Source organism: Ovis aries, chromosome 7 (assembly GCF_016772045.2).
Source record: "Ovis aries strain OAR_USU_Benz2616 breed Rambouillet chromosome 7, ARS-UI_Ramb_v3.0, whole genome shotgun sequence".
NCBI lineage: Eukaryota > Metazoa > Chordata > Mammalia > Artiodactyla > Bovidae > Ovis > Ovis aries.
Genome location: NC_056060.1, coordinates 82,067,389 through 82,085,581, shown reverse-complemented (window position 1 = coordinate 82,085,581; position 18,193 = coordinate 82,067,389). Strand labels below are relative to the sequence as shown.

At 45.2% G+C, this 18,193-nt stretch overlaps 1 protein-coding gene across 7 annotated transcripts in view; it reads right to left on the bottom strand.

Moving 5' to 3' along the window:
- The window catches only part of RGS6 (regulator of G protein signaling 6), a 608,791-nt gene that overhangs the window by 70,433 nt on the left and 520,165 nt on the right, over positions 1 to 18,193 (bottom strand). For 6 of the 7 annotated variants that reach the window (XM_060418241.1, XM_060418242.1, XM_060418243.1 and 3 more), the window contains exons 9-13: positions 17,509 to 17,590; positions 15,665 to 15,739; positions 13,691 to 13,789; positions 12,292 to 12,353; positions 838 to 948 (exon numbers count right to left, since the gene is read on the bottom strand). In XM_060418241.1, coding sequence (XP_060274224.1) covers positions 838 to 948; positions 12,292 to 12,353; positions 13,691 to 13,789; positions 15,665 to 15,739; positions 17,509 to 17,590 — 429 coding nt within the window. The remainder of the gene's footprint in view (positions 1 to 837; positions 949 to 12,291; positions 12,354 to 13,690; positions 13,790 to 15,664; positions 15,740 to 17,508; positions 17,591 to 18,193) is intronic. The other variant, XM_042252720.2, reaches the window with a different exon arrangement.

Below are 18,193 nucleotides of genomic sequence, written 5' to 3'. Positions count from 1 at the left end.
ATCCCTGCAGTCGGGAAGATCCCCTGGAGAAGGAAATGGCAACCCACTCCAGTATTCTTGCCTGGAGAATTCCATGGACAGAGGAGCCTGGAGGGCTACAGTCCATGGAGTCACAAAGAGTCAGACTGAGAAACTAACACTTTCACTTTTCTCTCATCCACAAGGAACTTCTGAATGGAACCATTGTGCCTGCTCCTCCAGAAGAGCAGAGAGATGAAGGCCACAGCTCTGGGGCCCTCTGCCCAGGGATGGGGGAGCCTGGTGGGCTGCCGTCTATGGGGCTGCACAGAGTCGGACACGACTGAAGTGGTTTAGCAGTAGCAGCAGCAGCTGCCTGGGTTCTAATCCTAATTCTACCACCTTCTTGCTGTGTGACCTCGACCAAGTCCATTAACTCCCGTTTTCCATCTGTTCAATTCTGAGAATAATGTCTACCTGTTGTGGTGACTCATTGGAAGATACTCAGTAGAGACCAAGTACAGAGTAAATGCTAGCTATGATTGTTGTTGTTGCTAATGTATGAAAAGCAAATGACCCACAGATTCTTGCCCTCCAGCAGTCAGAACTAGCAACTGTGATGGACTGTCCCAGTTATCGTAACATCCATAGGGTCAGAGAGAGGTCAGAGGGAAGCCAAAAAGGATCCACATACAATGCTATAAAGAGGCAGAAACCATGAGCAAGGAAATCATTTGGCTGGTTACAGGAGGAGTTTCTGTTCTCTTGATAAAAAGAGTCAAATTAAGATAGGGTATAATGATAATCTCATGATCTCATGCACTGTGCTCCTCCCCCCACTTCCAAACATTAAAACATTTTTGTATTTTTTTTTTTTACCTCATCTCTATGTCCCATAAAGTGATATCATCACTGATCCAGGGATTGGACGGCTCAGCTGGTGTAATCAAAGGGTCATATTCCACGTACTGTTCCGTGTAAGCAATTAAGCTGCAGGAGGAAAGCAGAGCAAAGAATACCACCGATTTCCTATAACAACAGGTATTCTGTTTAACACAAACATCGTATCAGTCTTCATATAATTCCAAGTTAAAAGGAAAAAAAATTACCTCCACTCCCACTTCTGACAACTCAAACTGTTTTCATTCGTCCTTGTTCTCTCCCCATGATGGACATACTGTTTCTTCATTATTGCAGTCATAGTATACAGATACATTTTATATCTTTTTCCCACCTAACTCTTTCCCTGAATCTTGGTGCATCCCTTCCTGGTTATGCTAGCTTTACTGATACGCTGGTCCAAACCTGCCTGTGTATCACCCTCCCACGGGGACTGCAGATCTCAGGGCATCTGGGGCACACAGAGGATGCTACAGTTTTTCAAGGCTGCCAGCTCAGTATTCCTTCCCAGCTGGAGGATTGCTTTACTATAACGCCTTTAAAGTCCTGGCAGACCAAAAGGAGTTAACCTATTTAAAGGATTTCCCCAAAAAGTAACTCCGTTTTTACAGTTATAATTTAAAAAGTCATAATCTTTTAAAATAGAATTCCATTTTTTTAGAGTTCATGTAGTTAAAATGATAAAATAGTGCTAAACACTTTCCTGTACAAAAAGCAATAGCAATGTTTTTTCTCCTATCCCTTCTCACAGAGGCACTTACTTTCTGTCTTTATTTATTTATGTATTTTTAGCATTTACCTGGATATTCCTAAATTATATGTTTTCATACCTGCTTTTGATTATAATTTAAAACAAAGATTAACTTTCTACTTACCAATCCCCAACTCCCTCCATCATCTCCTCCCGTGATCCTCCAAATATAACACTTTTGTTATATCAGTAGTCAGTGTTCATGTTATTAAACTACATAATAACTGTTTGCTGCTGGGCTCAGTAGTGTATTACATTTTTTAAGTGTTCTAACAAATCTGTAAAAACACCTAGCAATACTTTCCCACAGCACATCAGATAATCAATCAGTTCTCTCTCTCTGTCTCCTGGAGGCCCTCTCCCCAAAGTCTTGAGTCCTTCTGCTCTATTCTGAACCGTTTGTTCTACAGGCTTGACGCAAAGCCATCATCTTGGGCCTTCCTTCACTTCTGCTGGCGCCCTGGCTTCCTGGATTCCATGCCTGCCTATTGGTTTCACTCCCTGGTTGTGCTGAAGCACATCCTTCAGCAGTTTCCTAAGAGAGGATACACAAGAGCTAAATATTGTGAGTCTTTGCAGGCCTAAAAGTGCTTTTACTTCATACTTCACTCACAGTGCTGGATATAGAACCCTGAGTTAAAAATCATTTTTCTTTCAGAATTTTGAAGGCACTGCTCCATTTCTTTTGATATCCAGTTTGTTATGGTACTATTGAGGAGTCTGAATCCATTGTAGTTTTTGTTCTTTTGTTTGGTTTCTTTTCTCTCTGGAAGCCTAGAGTCGTCTCTTTATTTCTATGCTGCTGCTGCTGCTGCTAAGTCACTTCAGTTGTGTCCGAATCCGTGCAACCCCATAGATGGCAGCCCACCAGGATCCTCTGTCCCTGGGATTCTCCATGCAAGAACACTGGAGTGGGTTGCTATTGCCTTCTCCCTCTTTGCTATAGTGCTTTCAGATTTCTCCATGACCCTTGCTGGTAGTTTTTATTCACTGTGCATAGTGGGCAATCAATAGGTTAAAAAAAAATATATATATATATATACACACACACACACACACACATATATATTTCCCAGAAATCTCATGGTATTTCTTTGGTAATTTCATAACCTTCATCTCCTTGGTTTTCTCTTTTTATAATTCTTTTAAATTAAATGTTGGAATTGATAATCCAATATTTCTAAATTTTCTCTTTTTTTGTTTTCTTGCCTTCTTGTCTATTGGTTCTTCTGAAATTTTCTTTATTTTTTCCACTATGGACTATCACTTTCTTACATTTCCAGAGTTCACTCTTGTTTATCGTGGTATCTAGTTCTTATTTTATGAATGAAATATCTTCTTAGGTTTCTGGGATATTGTGTGCTCAGCCGTTCAGTCGTGTCTGACTCTTTGCATCCCCCTAGACTGTAGCCCACTAGGCTCCTCTGTCCATGGAATTTTCCAGGCAAGAGTATTGGAGCAGGTTGCCATTTCCTATTCCAAGGCATCTTCACAACCCAGGAATCAAACCTGAGTCTCTTACACTGGCAGGCAGATTCTTTACCTCTGAGCCACCAGAGAAACCCAAAGTAGTGCTAGACAAACTTGTTCTGCAAGACCGAAATAGTTAATATTTTAGGCTTGGCAGATGGTGTCTGTTGCAACTACTTGGCTCTTCTATTATGGCACAAAAGCAGCCACAGATAAATCATGAATAAATGTGTGTGACTGTGTTCCAATAAAACTTTATTTGCAAACACAGGGAGTGGAGTGGAATGGATTTGGCCTGCATGTTATAGTAGCAGTCTCTTGCCTATGGGCATCTACATCTGGCTCCTGAGAGCAAGGCATGGGAAGAGTCGGGGTCCCATAGCTTATATGCAACTCACTCAGTAATTCTCTTGCTTTGGCTTGCCCTTTGTGATGTGATGCGTCTGAGTTCTGAGCTACTGGGATTCAATTTCTCCAGAGAATAAAGTGCCCATCTCCTGTTTGTCATTAGTGGGGAGAGAGGGTCTCTTTGTGGGCTTGGAATCATGGTTGCAGAAGCTCCAGAGACTGACTACCTATTCCCCTGGGGTTACCCCCATGCCTCTTTCTTGCCTCCATGGTCCTGGGTGCCTTCAAGAACCAAAGCCAGATTTTGCTGGGCAAACTGGTTTTTTATAATTCTCCCACCCCTAATAAGGAGGTCATAATGTTCTTCATTCTGTCCCCATTCAATTTCATTTTTATTAAATTTTGAAACATTTCTGGCATAAAAATTATAAGAGCATCATCCTTGAACTCACCACCCAATAAAAAGAAGCACAACATTACAAACAGAGACAGAAGCCTGTGGTCATGCTCCTTAATTTCATACACTTGTGCTCTTGGGAAGATGTGTGGAAATCATTCATTCATTCATTTGTTGAGCTTATGAGTTTATACTATTTTTATTCTTCACTGACATGTTACTTTTGGGGAGAGAGAGAAGACAAATATTTGCCCACAATATTATTAGTATCTTAAATGAATTTATTATAATTTATGTACTTACTTCCTTTTTATTAGACATAGACTTTTCCTTTCTTTTAGTATACATAGTTCTGGCTACAGTAAAACACCATTGTTCATGTAAGTTTTTCTGTCTTTTAGGTTATTTATTTAGAATTAATATCCAGAAGTGGAATTATTGGAGCAGCAGGTATAAATCTTTTTATGGTTATCGATCCACAATAAAACTTTCCCGTAAGCACTGCCATCTTGAGTGTCACCAGCTTCCCCTGTAATGGCAGATTCAGGGTCACAATTCCTGCTACTGAATTGCAAAGAGCAGGCGTGGCCAAGTGGCTTACTTCTGAGAATGTGAAGAAATTCATTGGCAGCTCCATCTCATTGCTACTCAAAAACGTGGTCCATGAAGCGCAGGACAGGTATCACTGGGAGCTTATAAGAAATGCAGAAGCTCAGGTCCCACCCAGAATCTGCACTGGTAATAAGATCACCAGGTGAACGATATGCATGTTTGAGAAGCACCACATCCCGTTCTTCAATTTTCTGAGAGCCTCAGGATGTTTTATTCATCAAATGAAGATGAAGGAGCCTGTGATACTTTTAGTTTTAAACACATTGTCTCATGCACGGACTGTAATGCCATGGGGGTGGGAGAAGCAGTAGACCAAATTGAAAAGCTTTGGTTTCTGATTCTTCGGTGAGCCACTGAACTGATCTTTGTCCTGGTAGCACAGAAGGTAAAGAATCTGCCTGTGATGAGGGAGACCCAGGTTTGATCCCTGGGTCAGGAAGATCCCTTGGAGAAGGGAATGGCAACCCACTCCAGTATTCTCGCCTGGCAAATTCCATGGAGAGAGGAGCCTGGCGTGCTATAAGGCAAGTTCGCCATTTATTACCTAATGGCCTTGATGAGCCTTCAGGACCTTTTGATAAGAAAATAGGAAAGCATTTCAAGAGTCCTCCAGTTACCCAACAACTGTAAGACAGATGCTTGCAACCACCACGGCAGTGCATGTCCACCACCCTGTAAATCTCTCGCTGGTGGTACATTTGGTGTGGGCGAGGCTTCATCCATACAAGCCGTCCAGCATCTCAGGTGAGAACGGACAGGCACGGGAGCTCTAAGTGAGCACTGTGACTGCAGGATCAAGAGATAAGCTGGGGCTGTGATAGCTCCCAGGGCAGGCATCCCTTTGCCACATGGGCCAATCTCATGCTTCCTGAGGTGAACACATCCAGACAGACAGGGTGCCGCACTCCAACCCCACAGGGACAGGAGCTCCTGGGCTCGGGACCCTTCCTGACCTGGCCCAACGTACCTCTTTGTCCGGCTGTTCATCTGTGTCCTTTAATAAACTGGTAAGTGAAAGTGTTTCCCAGAGTTCTGTGAGACACTGCACAAATTAATCAAACCCAAGGAAGGGGTCATGGGAACTTCTGTTTATAGCCAAGTCAGACAGAAGTTGTGGGGAACCTAAGGACCCGTTATGACTGGCATCTGAAGCGGGGTGAGTGAAAGGCGGTCAGTTGTGTCTGACTCTTTGTGACCCCTTGGACTCTACAGTCCATGGACTTCTCCAGGCCAGAATACTGGAGTGGGTACCCTTTCCCTTCTCCAGGGTCTCTTCCCAACCCAGGAATTGAACCGGGTTCTCTTGCATCGCAGTCGGATTCTTTACCAACTGAACTCTGGCACTATCTCCAGGTAGAGTATCAGACTAAGTTAAATTGAGGACACCTAGCTGGTGTCAGAGAATCGTCTGGTGTGGGGGAAATATCCCCTTGTATCTAGTGTCAACAGAGCCGTGAGTATTGTGGCGTGAGAAAGTGAAAGTGTCAGTCGTTCAGTCATGTCCGGATCTTTGCGACCCCCACGGACTGTAGCACCAGGCTCCTCCATCCACGGAATTCTCCAGGCGAGAATACTGGAGTGGATTGCCATTCCCTTCTCCAGGGGATCTTCCCGACCCAGGGAATGAACTCAGGTCTCCTGCACTGCAGGCGAACTCTGTAACGTCTGAGCCACCAGGGAAGCCTATGGTGGGGGTGAAAGTAAAGGAAAAACACGGGGAAAGGAAGACTATATTTTTTCCCTACACAGCATCCCAAGAATGAAGTATATACATGGCATCGGTACATAGTATATGGGGGGGAAGAAGGAGAGATGCTGTCAGGCTCCAAGGAAAATGGGCAGTGAGGGCTGGCTTGCAGCTGTGGGAAGTGATTACTCAAGGGGAGCAAGGGCATGGAATACAAAGCATTCTGGGAGAGTGACCATCATTCTGACTTTAGAAATACAACACTAACGTGCTGCTGCACTCCCTAGGAGATCAGGGCCTCTCGTGGGAAGGAAACCCAGAGACAGAATGTGAGAAGGGTGAACAGGAGAGTGAGTTTGCATCCCCTTTGGTACATGTACTTTCTAAATGATGACGCACAAAGGGGGACCGGGCAGGAAGAGGATCTGAACGGGAAGGGAATGAAAAGCAGAGCAGCACAGCAGACACAGAAGAAAAAAGGTTGCTTCTTATTAATCCACTCATCTCTCTTTCTTCACGTTGGAGAAAATGGGGAGGAAAGACCATATAAAGAAAGAATTCCTTAATTATGGGCCACCCAGAGAAAAGATATGCAACAGAGAAACTCAGGTTGAGGGAAGGGCCGTGGAAGCTAAGGTGGCTCCTTAGACAGAAGAGCATACGCCAGGCCAGCTATCATGGCCTTTCTAGGTCTTGGTCTGGATACCGGCACCCTGTCTACAGTGTTACCTCTGAGGTTTTCTTTTCTATCACCTAACATGAGCTGGGAAAGAGAAGCAAGGACTCTGCAGTATCTGGAACCACATAAAAGCACTGTTGTAATGACCTCTTCCGTCCCCTTTTTATCCTCCCTGAAACTATCATTAGACATTAAGTTCACAGACTTCTATCATCCTAGCAGGTTTTTAATAGACTCTTAGGGTCTACAGTCCCTTGCTCATTATCTCATTTCATGAATTACATTTCATGTTCACAGAGGGGTCAGGAAGCAGAGGAGGAACCCGCTATAATTTCAGGGGGCAGCAATGATCTCGGGCATGGGCAGGCAAGGTGAAGGTAAGAAGTCAATTCAGCAGTTGGCTATGATGCACACATGGCTCCCAAGGATCAGGTAAGGACAAGCTAAGTGCAGGAGCAGATACAAAATCACACAACACTATTTCCCCATGTGGGACAGCTCTGCATGATCCGGGCAGTGACTGGCCATAGCTCAGTGCCACTAAAGGTGGAGAAACATAGCAAAATATAGAGACTTTCCGGACAATTTGGAACTAAAATGTATAGATTTTTGCATTCTCAAAGTTGGTTTGCCTAGTGCTGTAAAGCTGGGTTGAATAAAAGTGGCTCCCCTTTAGCACTCTTGCAAAGAGCAAGACCTCATCTATTTGGCAATTTCACCTATGGAGGAAACATAGATAAATGACCAAAAGGGCCTCGGAGCAGAGTCTACAATGAAATACATATGCCCCAAGGCTCAATGCCTCTTATTAAGAAGAGCACACTTCATGAAGACTCTTTTCTCTTGCTTTTGGATGGAGACTAAAGAACTTGATTATTTGATTTTCTGGTGTGGTAGATCTGTTTTAAAAACGGAGTCTATTTCCCCAGTTCTTGAATCTGATCTGGGCCTGTGACTTGCTTTTGTTAATAAAATGCAGCAGAAGTGTCAGAATGCCAGTTTCAAGCCTCAAGGAGCTCTGCATGTTTCTGCTCTTTTGCTTGCAATCCTTCTGTCCCCGGGCAAACAAGGTCAGACCGGCCTGCTGGAGGATGAGAGACCATGCAAAGCTCTGCTCAATGGTCCCAGCCGAGGTCATCCTAAACCAGCTGAACTAAACATGTGAGAGACCCCCAGTAGAGCAGCCAACTGAATCCACAGAGGCACACAGACATGAGGGTGGTCCAGCAGACAGACATATGTACACAGACTTATATACACAGACACGTGAGCACACAGACTGGCAGGTAGCCAGCCATGTGACAATAGTAAATGTCACTTGTTTGAAGACACTATGCTTTCAGGTGGTTTGTTACTCAGCAATAGCTAACTGATACATCTGGCCTGCTACATATTGCAAACGGGAATAGTTTAGAGAGGAAGGGCTACTGGAGACAAGCCATGCTGACAGAAATAAGAAAACAAGGCAGCAACTAAAAAGCAAAAACACAGACTCAAAGAACATACTGGTCTGGGGCCCTGATGGCTCAGACAGTAAAGAATCTGCCTGCAATGCAGGAGACCCACGTTGGATCCCTAGGTCAGGAAGATCCCCTGGAGACGGGAATGGCAAGCCACTGCAGTATTCTTGCCTGGAGAATTCCATGGACAGATGAGTCTGGCAGGCCACAGTTCATGGGGTCACAGAGTCAGACATGACCGAACGATCAGAACTTTTGCTTTGCTACGGGAAAGGGAAATATTTGATAAGACCTTGATCACTGACAGAATTTTAAAGCACAATATGTGAACACTGACCCTGAGTTATCCAGAAAACTTAACTGAAAGGCAATATTCTTTCTTTAAGAAGGCAAGGGCATTTTTAAGCAATATTCTCATTCAAAATAGTTAACATGAAAAGCTCAAGGTGTTAAGCATTATTTATCTGGAAAATTCATTTGTGTGTGCAGGGACCATACTTTCTGAAGCCAAAAGTGGGTGACATTTCAGATGGGCTTTGGTACCGCTTCCAGGAAATGTAGTTTGGTGGCCATGATGTAGGCATTTTAGGACATTTGACCACTCACGGGGACAATGAGACAGAAGAGGTGAAATCAAGATGACCCAGGAAAATCTGCACAGAAGAGCCAACCTCCCTCCTCAAAGGTTCCAGGTTCATAGTACCAGAGCAGGCAGCCCAGGGAGCCCCACAGACTGGAGGCTGCAGGGCCAGCCTTCGGGAGCCTGCAGGACTCTCTGTGCTGGAGAGTGGAAACAAAAGAGGTGGGAAGAACTGCCATCTGCAGGGCCAGCCTCTTTCCTTGGCCTGTCCTCTGTCCCTCTGGACACCACACAGCAGGTTCATGCCATTTTATGTACTTGAATTCTGCTCCTTCCCAAAGCATCACACTGGAATATAATAACTGTGCACACTCACTACAAGTGTTGTGAGTGCCAAGGGCTAGATCAAGCTCTCGCAGAGAATTAACTCACGAACTCTGTTAGTTAAGCACCACACTGCTGTCTCCCCTTTCAAGAGGTGAACCAAGGCACAGAGAGGTGAAGCAACCTGCCCAAGATCACACAGTTAGACAACGGCAGAGGCGGAATCCAAAACTAGACGGCTGGCTCCACATCCTTCCCCTCCATTGTGTGGTTCTGCTCCTTTACTTTGCAAAGGTTCCTTTTTCTCTTCCCAGCTGTGTCTGGCTGCATCCTTTGACCCAATCTTGACTCCTGCCTTTTTTAGAACTGGACTTTTTTGATCACCAGCCCTCCTGCCCTCTCCCCAGTTTCAGTTCTCAGAGAACTAAGGGGAAAACCACACGCGCCTGTTTTCAGTGGTCTGCGGTCCTTTGCCTGATGGCTTCTGGCTTAATGACCATGATTGCCTGGAGCAGGTCCAGGGAAGCCAGGTCCGCCCACCTGAGATGGCTCAGCTGCCACCTCTGGCGAGCAGAGCAGTGACACCCAAGGCCAGCTGCCAGCGCTACCTCACTATTCTCACCCCCACCCAGCCGCTGACAGACCAAGGCTCCAGGCTGCTTTATCTCCTGCTAACACCCGTCTCCTCTCCCTCCTCCTCTCTATCTGGGGGTTTCCTGTGGCTCTAATGAAAAACCCTTGTGTCACATTGAAAGGTTGCCAGTTACTGCTGCTGGGAATAAAATGCAGTCTCTGCTGGGCGGAGACTCGTGAAAGCTTCAGGCTGGGGAGTGAGGAGGGCAGAGTCGGATGAATAATCTCTTCGGGTGTGAGCAGGCTCTCAAGTATAATTAGATGGTACCAGGTGAGGCCTGTAAATAAACAATGTGTGCGCTTAGGCTCCCCGCCCCCGCCAGGGCTGTCTCCTTTCCTGCCATGCACACCCACACAGCTGGCCACCCTCGTGCTGCCGGGGTTGGGATCTTTCCCTCCACCCCAAAGATGAGACCAGGCTGGGTGTCCCTTTTGATGTGAGCCCTCAGGTTGCTGTGTGTGGTGGGCAGTGGCTTTCCCAAATCTTCAGAGACCTGGTCAGTCCACCATGGGGTATTCAAAATCCAGTTTCCCTGATCTACTCTGAATCACTGAGTCCAATTCCTAGCACGACGGCTTAAGACTCTCCAGTCTTAACCCCCGCCCCAACCTGGATGATTAGGCACAAAACCACTGACCCTAGCAAGCAGACCAAGGGAAAGACACACCCACATACATGCTCTCCTAGGTCTGCAAACTTTAGAGTGTCCTTCCACGGCTAGCTCTGATCCTAGGACAGCCAGGACAGACATTACTGTCCCCCATTCACAGACAAAGAAGCTTGCAGTTCCTCACAGGCTACGACACCAGGGGAGCCGAGGTCCTCCCAGCTGTTTCACTCACAAGCACTCTGCTGGGACGAAGACAACCACAGTGAGGTTTGAAAAGCAACCTCAGAGCCTGGTACTCCGAAAGCCCCACATTATGATGGTGGGGTGAGGAGGCTCTCCAGCCTGCCAGGCTAAAACTGTGACCCCCGGAACACTTATCTAATGTGAGGTGAGCTCCAGCCACGGCAACCTTCTCAAGCATGCGCATTAGGGGAAAACAGGAATATCGGGAATTCTCAGTAGGGTCAATTTTGCCCCCTCCTGGGACATTTAATGGTGTGTGAAAACATTTTTGTTGTCATAAACTTTGAGGTGGGGTTTTGGCATCTAGCGGGTAGAGGCCAAGGGCTTCCTAGGTGGTGCAGAGGTAAAGAATCTTCTTGCCAGTGCAGGAGACGTGGGTTGGATCCCTGGCTCCGGAAGACCCCCTGGAGAAGGAAATGGCAACCCATTCCAGTATTCTTGCCTGGGAAATCCCATGGACAGAGAAGCCTGGCGGGCGACAGTCCATGGGGCTATAAAGAGTAGGAAATGACTCAGTCACTGAGCACACATACGTGGGTAGAAGTCAAGGATGCTGAAAAACGTCATGTACAGGACAGCCTCCTGCCACCAACAAGTGTTCGGCCCAGAATGTCAACTGTGATACTACTGAGAAGTCCTGGAATAGATATGAGGTGCCATCAAAGAGATGAACCCATATCCAAGGATGTTCTTGGCCACCTAAGGGCAAAGTGTGAATCCCAGTTTGGCGTTTGCGTGTGGAGTTTTCTTTGGCTTGACTTTTTTTGCTGTTATTTATCTAGAAAGGAGATATGGATGAACCCAGGGGCCAGCAGGGAAAAGGCTTACAGGTTTGGCACACAGCCAGCCCTCCATGTCAGGTGGGCTTAAAGGACCCACTTTACTGTGATGATCAATAAATACTAAGACCCAGCTCAAGCCCTCGAGCCTTCAGATATTGGTCGCCACTTTAACAGTAGCATGTGGATGAGTAAACCTCTGGTTTGGGGTTACCTGCTCAGATTTATTCCATATAGACTCCCCAGGTGGTCTCCCCTCTTTAAAAAACAGACTGTTTCATTGACAAAATCAAGTCTCCCATGAGTTTACAGAGTGGAACCGACTCCTGGTGCAGACTGTAGCTCCACGGCTCCTGCGGAAGCCAGGCTGCAGGTGCCAAGTATTTTCTTTACAGCTGATTCGATGCAGTTGGGCGGTTGATGGTGTGTGGAGGCGGAACGCCTCCTGATGGTCCAGTTCCCTCTGTTTGCGCAGCCAACACCTCAAAGGGCACACATAATTTTTTCCCCCTGTAAAGTGAATCTGGGCGTTTTACAGCTGAAAAGGGAGCACTTCCATTTGAATTAATCAAGAGGCTGAAGGTAAATGTGCATTCTGTAGCTTTTAAGGTCGGTCTTCCTTGATTGACAAGGTCTCTCAGCTGCCCTCCTGAAAAGCTTTAGCAACAGAACATTTCTTGGCATCACTCAAGGGAGGTCGGCTATCTTAGCTGTACTCAAACATGCCTGCGGTGTTTCCACCCATCAGTGTAAGAAATGACTGTGGTCTGCCTCCTGATACACACTCATCAGCCATAACCCTGGCACATTTCTCCTTTGTTAAATTAGAAAAAAATAGTAACATTAAGGGGAAACGTACCTTTCAGCCACTTTGGACATTTTTAAACAATGTCTGTCAATCTGTGCATTCAAAAATGTTATCTGGGGAAAGACAGAACAGAAGCGTTAAGACTAAACTGGGATATTTTCACCCTTTCACCCCAGGAACCCAAATCCTGTATTTCTACCAACAGCCAAACACGTCCTCTGGACAGACTTCTCCAGCCCTCTAAGTTTCACTCCAGCAACTATTTTCCTCTTTTGGAAATTCTTACCACACTCAAGAAATACAATCTACAGTTTCGCCTACATCACATATTCTCCTATACTATGTTATGGCTTAAGGCTTGATTCCCAGAAGTGATTGCTAACCTAAAGATAGTCTATATTCTACAAAGCTTAGAAGCAGCATGGAGGTAATCCACACACCCTAACTACTTGGTTTGTCTATTCTCCAGTGATCTCCTACCCAACTTTCACACCTACATCACACCTGTATGCTTGGTGTACTTACCTGGAATCACTGAGTAGCTATTTTCCATAATCTATTTCCCTTCTCCCACACAATAATACACTTGTCAAGGTCAGGCACCTCACAGTTTATGCCTTTGGGAGCCCCCTAGAAGCCAGTAAAGCATAATGTAAAAAGTAGTCCCTCGAGTCACTTTGAGTGAGTGAAGTCGCTCAGTCGTGTCCGACTCTTTGTGACCCCATGGACTGTAGCCTACCAAGCTCCTCAGTCCATGGGATTTTCCAAGCAATAGTACTAGAGTGGATTGCCATTTCCTTCTCCAGGGGATCTTCCCGACCCAGGGATCGAAGCCGGGTCTCCCGCATTGTAGAGAGATGCTTTACCATCTGAGCCACCAGGGAAGTCCCAAGTCACTTTATTACCAGTGAACTCCTGGAAAGGAGTAATGTAATTAGTCAGCCACTGTCTGTTGACTTGGGTTGACCAGTTAACTCATCATGGAGGATGATAACATGGAACCAAATAATGGTGAAACGGCATTGGGAGTAGGGCTTGCTCTGTTCATCAGCTTTCCTTCTGAATCAGAGCAGTGAAGCTGGTGGTCCTGAGCTGGTTTACTCTGAAAGTGCATTACGATTTTAAGGACCCTGTGACATGAGTGCTCCCTACCCTACCCACCCCCCTCCCCCAGCTCCTACAGCATCTTGTAGAAAACCCTACTATAGCAGTCAGCCCATGGTGTTATGATAACTCATTATGTCCTTTTCTGCTAACTGCTGGAGTAACTCGGTGGAGAAGTTCTCCTCTTAAGCCTCCATGAATTATTCACACACAGTGCTTGAAGGTTCAAGTCACCCACAACTGCTTCCACTGTGCTTTCCGGGAACTTAAAGCTCCCTGTGAACATTCAAAAGGCTTTCAAACTGGCCATGTTTCCCTTTGAGAGTGCAGCAACCAATTCACTCACTTGTTTCCGGACGTCTTCTTTTGTAGTTTTCCTGATTGGCTGACTGGGGATGTGCACCGGGCTTTGCGACTGGGATTCTTCAGTCACACCGTACACAGACTAGAGAAGAAACAAGAACATTGAATCAAGCACCTTCAAGAGCTGAAGGAGGCCCAGGGGGTCAGCTACCTCGAGCACTCAGCTGATGCTTCTGCGCTCCTTTATGACATCCTGACAATAAGTCATTGGCTTCTGCTTGAATTTCTCCAGTGATGGGAACTCTGGCTCTTGAGACAACTGGTCCCATCTTTGGGTTATCACTGCTAGAAAATCCTTCCTTTCATTGATGGTCTCCTGGCATAACAGTGCTTCTCCAAATATGGTCCATAGACTACCTGCAAAAAATCATCTTGGGTACTTGGTAAAGATGCATATTGCTGAAATCTACCCCAGACTCACTGAACCAGAATCTTTGTGGGTGGAGCTGGGGAGCCTGCACTTTTACCAAATGCTCCAGGTGATTCTGAGACACAAGAAGGTTCAAGAATGGCTAAAGATTATGCAGAAAGAGACCCCCTCTAGACTTTCTATTGGTTATGCCTCTCTGGTACAAATAAGATGGGAGGGTTTCAGATTTTTTCCTTTTCTTCTGACCAGTTTTCTGGACTCAGTTTTCCCACATAACCACAGGTATGGCTACTTTTAATCTGTTCCTTTTGTTAGAAACACATTAAAGACATTCTTTGTTCTGGGAAAGAAATATAGCCCTGAAGGGTACAGTTTATAGCCGAAATCTATAATATCATGGAAGGCTCAGATAAGGTGCACATGGGCTCCATGAAATTCTGGAACATTAGAATTAGGGGGTCTTTAAAGATGAAATGAGGACATTTTAAGATGAATGTGAAAAATATAAAGGTGTTGAATCTGTCATCTATTTATTCCGGCCTTCCATCACCCTGGTACTTAAAACGACAGCAGCACCCTCGCATAATTTCCTGACTACAATGATAACAACAAAGATTCTTTCATGTAAGATTTTTAAAAAGGATAATACAGTGGGTATCAATAACTCAATGAAGAACAGAATATATAAGTAAAATCAAGGAGTTGATACATATGTCATGACACGTATACAGATGAGAGAGAATCACTGCCTCTTCCAGTAAGTGAAACACAAATGACCACAGGATCATTCATGGCTGGATGAGATGGTGGTTTGACTTGGGGGAGATCTAATATACCAAGACTTTCACTTGTGTCAAAGTATCAAACCAGCCCCTGTGGGATCTCATTACTTATGGTTCCTTATGTGTCCTTTCCTCTCCACTGCCTCCCCAGAGTCAAGAGCTATTCTGGACCTCTGTATCCTTGAGGCTGCTATGGAAATCCTTGGGAAGCCCCTGGTCTGGTGCCCCCTTCTGTGTTCCTGAACCATCCTGAACTTCCCATCATCACCTGCTGGCTTGCTTCATGCCTACCAGGCTGTGGGCTAGGGACTTCCCTGATAGCTCAGTTGGTAAAGAACCCGCCTGCAATACAAGAGACCCTGGGTTCAATTTCTGGGTCAGGAAGATCTGCTGGGGAAGGGACAGGCTACCCACTCCAGTATTCTTGGGCTTCCCTTGTGGCTCAGCTGGTAAAGATCCACCTGCAATGCGGGAGACCTGGGTTTGATCCCTGGGTTGGGAAGATCCCCTGGAGAAGGGAAAGGCTACCCACTCCAGTATTCTGGCCTAGAGAATTCCATGGACTGTATAGTCCAAGGGGTCCCAAAGAGTCAGACACGACTGAGTGACTTTCACTTGTAGGACTTGCCACTGTATTTCTGCAGCCAAGCCCACACCTGCCACTCCATAAACACTTGTAGAATGAATGAAATGGTTTCCAAGGATGAAACAGGGAGAATTACAAATAGCGAATTGTTATTTGAACAGTATTCAAAATGGAAGGGCAATTCCCATCAAGAATTTTAATTCAGCTAAACTAGCAAACCTTTTTAACCTTTTGTGGGTTCTTCAAACGTCGACATTTTCTGATATCCATTTCTGTTGTGTTCACACAGCCTGGCTGAGGAAAAAAAATCATGTAAATTACTAAGTGACAATCATACCTTCCAAGCTGGCTCAGGTGACACCCTCAGAACCAGTCTTTGTCTTTCCTGTTACACATAATACATGATTACCTCCATTTGCCATCGACAATTTGTTTTTACAAAGGTGTTTCCATCTGTAATATGTGTTCCTCCACAGAGTTCTCATATGAAATAAAATAGCATAGCTCATATTATCGAAGGATGATATGTAGATGGTACAGTGTACAGTTTATAAGAGTAAACTCATTATTCAAAGCAGTGGATGGCTTCAATTAGAGCCTTTGTTATTTCACACACTGGAGGAGCCCAGTAGGCTGCAGTCCATGGGGTTGCAAAGAGTAGGACACGACTGAGCGACTTCACTTTCACTTTTCACTTTCATGCATTGGAGGAGGAAATGGCAACCCACTCCAGTGTTCTTGCCTGAAGAATCCCAGGGACGGCAGAGCCTGGTGGGCTGCTGTCTACAGGGTCGCACAGAGTCGGACACGACTGAAGCAACTTAGCAGCAGGAGCAGCAGCCACCTAAGGGCTTCCCAGGTGGCACTGGTGGTAAAGAATCTGCCTGCCAATTCAGGAAACGCAAGAGATGTGGGTTTGATCCCTGGATTGGGAAGATCCCCTGGAGTAGAAATGACAACCCATTCCAGTATTCTTGCCTGGAAAATTCCATAGGCAGAGGAGCCTGGCAGGCTGTGGTTTTGCTTCTAATCAGACTTGAGGAGGGCTGACAGAATTTACTCATTTTAGCTTCATTTCATGAGGAAAATGCAAAATTTGTTTTAATAATATGAAATTGGAAACGCATCAGATCTCATTATTCATGGATTTTGTATTTGTGAATCTGCCTACTTGCTGAAATCTGCTTATAATTCCCACACTGATGCTCGTGGTGACTTCATGGTCACTGGTGCATGTGTGCAGAGCAGCAAAAATGTAGAGCTGCCTGACCTGCATGTTCCCTGGGAGGTGCCTTCTTGTTTCCTCTCCTGCCGTAAACAAGCGTCCTTTTCATGGTCTATTTAGCACTGTGTTTTACACATTTTTGTGTGTTTTGTTGGTGATTTGGCTGTTTAACATGGCTCCGAAGCCCAGGGCTGATGTGCTATCTCGTGTTCCTAAGTGCACGAAGGCTGGGGTTTGCTTTATGGAGAAAAGAGGTGCATAAGATAAGTGCCACCCAGGCGTGTGCTGTGAGTTCAAAGTCAGTGATCAACAATATACATTAAATAAGGTGGCTTTAAGCTGAAACACACTTTAAACAAGGTTCTGGATTGGTTGATGAAAATGTGACTGGAGGCTTGCAAGAAACTAACCCTGTATTCCTCCCAGGATAATGACTCAGAATCCATTAATTCAGTGCTTTCGATGACCAGTGATGTGAGTAACATCAATCGGTTGCATTTGAAAGAGAATACTCTAGAAGTTGGAATTGAATAACACTAGAAATGGAAACTGCTTATTTTAGGACTGTTAACTTTGGGGCCCAAAGTTCCCTGGGTGGAATTCCCATAGCTTCACCATTTCCAATTTCATATTTCGTGAATGAATCATTTTTAAAAGGTAGAACTGATATACATACCAGAAGATCTACTGAGATGATCTGAGTGAATGGCAAAAGCAATTTCACAAAGCTTAGCAATTTTCTTAAGAGTGAGACGCCTCGTGGCTAAAGACAGTTTTTTCTTTTAAGTGAAGGAAGAGAGAAAATTGAAAAATAGAGAGCCAAGCAGAGCTTTCTCACCACTGGCCTGTGGACATCCCAAAAGGCTCGTTCTTGACTATCCAAAATTTTCCTTTCTGTTTTATCCTTTTTCCGATCAATCCTGGAAGAGTGAAAAAAAGGAAATCAGAGGGTTTTTATTCTGTTTTTCCTTCCTGATCCACGTGCCAGCTCTAGGTCCCATTTTTAGGTGCTTAGTGTACATAGGGCTCTTGGCACCTGTGTGGCTCCTGCTCTCTGCAGAGCTGTATGATATGGGTGCATAGTTCCCTCAAGGAACCCTCAAGAAGCCCACACATGGTAAGAGAGCTTGTTTTCAGCTAGATTGCAAATTACTGATTATGTATAGTGAATAGGGCGAGCCTATCCAGTGTTCAGAAATGCAGCTGTCCTTTTGCATTGTTGAGATCTGGATTATTAAGAAGGGCATCAGTTGTCATCCTCCCCGCCCCACACCTTATCAAAGGACACTGCATATTCAAGTTATGAGAAGGAATATAACCATAGGCTTGGAATCTTTCATCCTCAAATCTGAAAGTTTGCTTTAGCTTCCAGAATCAGTAGAAATGTCTTCAAAATGCTGCAGTTATGTGTTTTAAAATAGGACTTCTCTGGTGGCTCAGACAGTAAAGAATCTACCTGCAATGCAGGAGATGTGGGTTTAATCCCTGGGTCAGGAAGATCCCCTGGAGAAGGAAATGGCAAC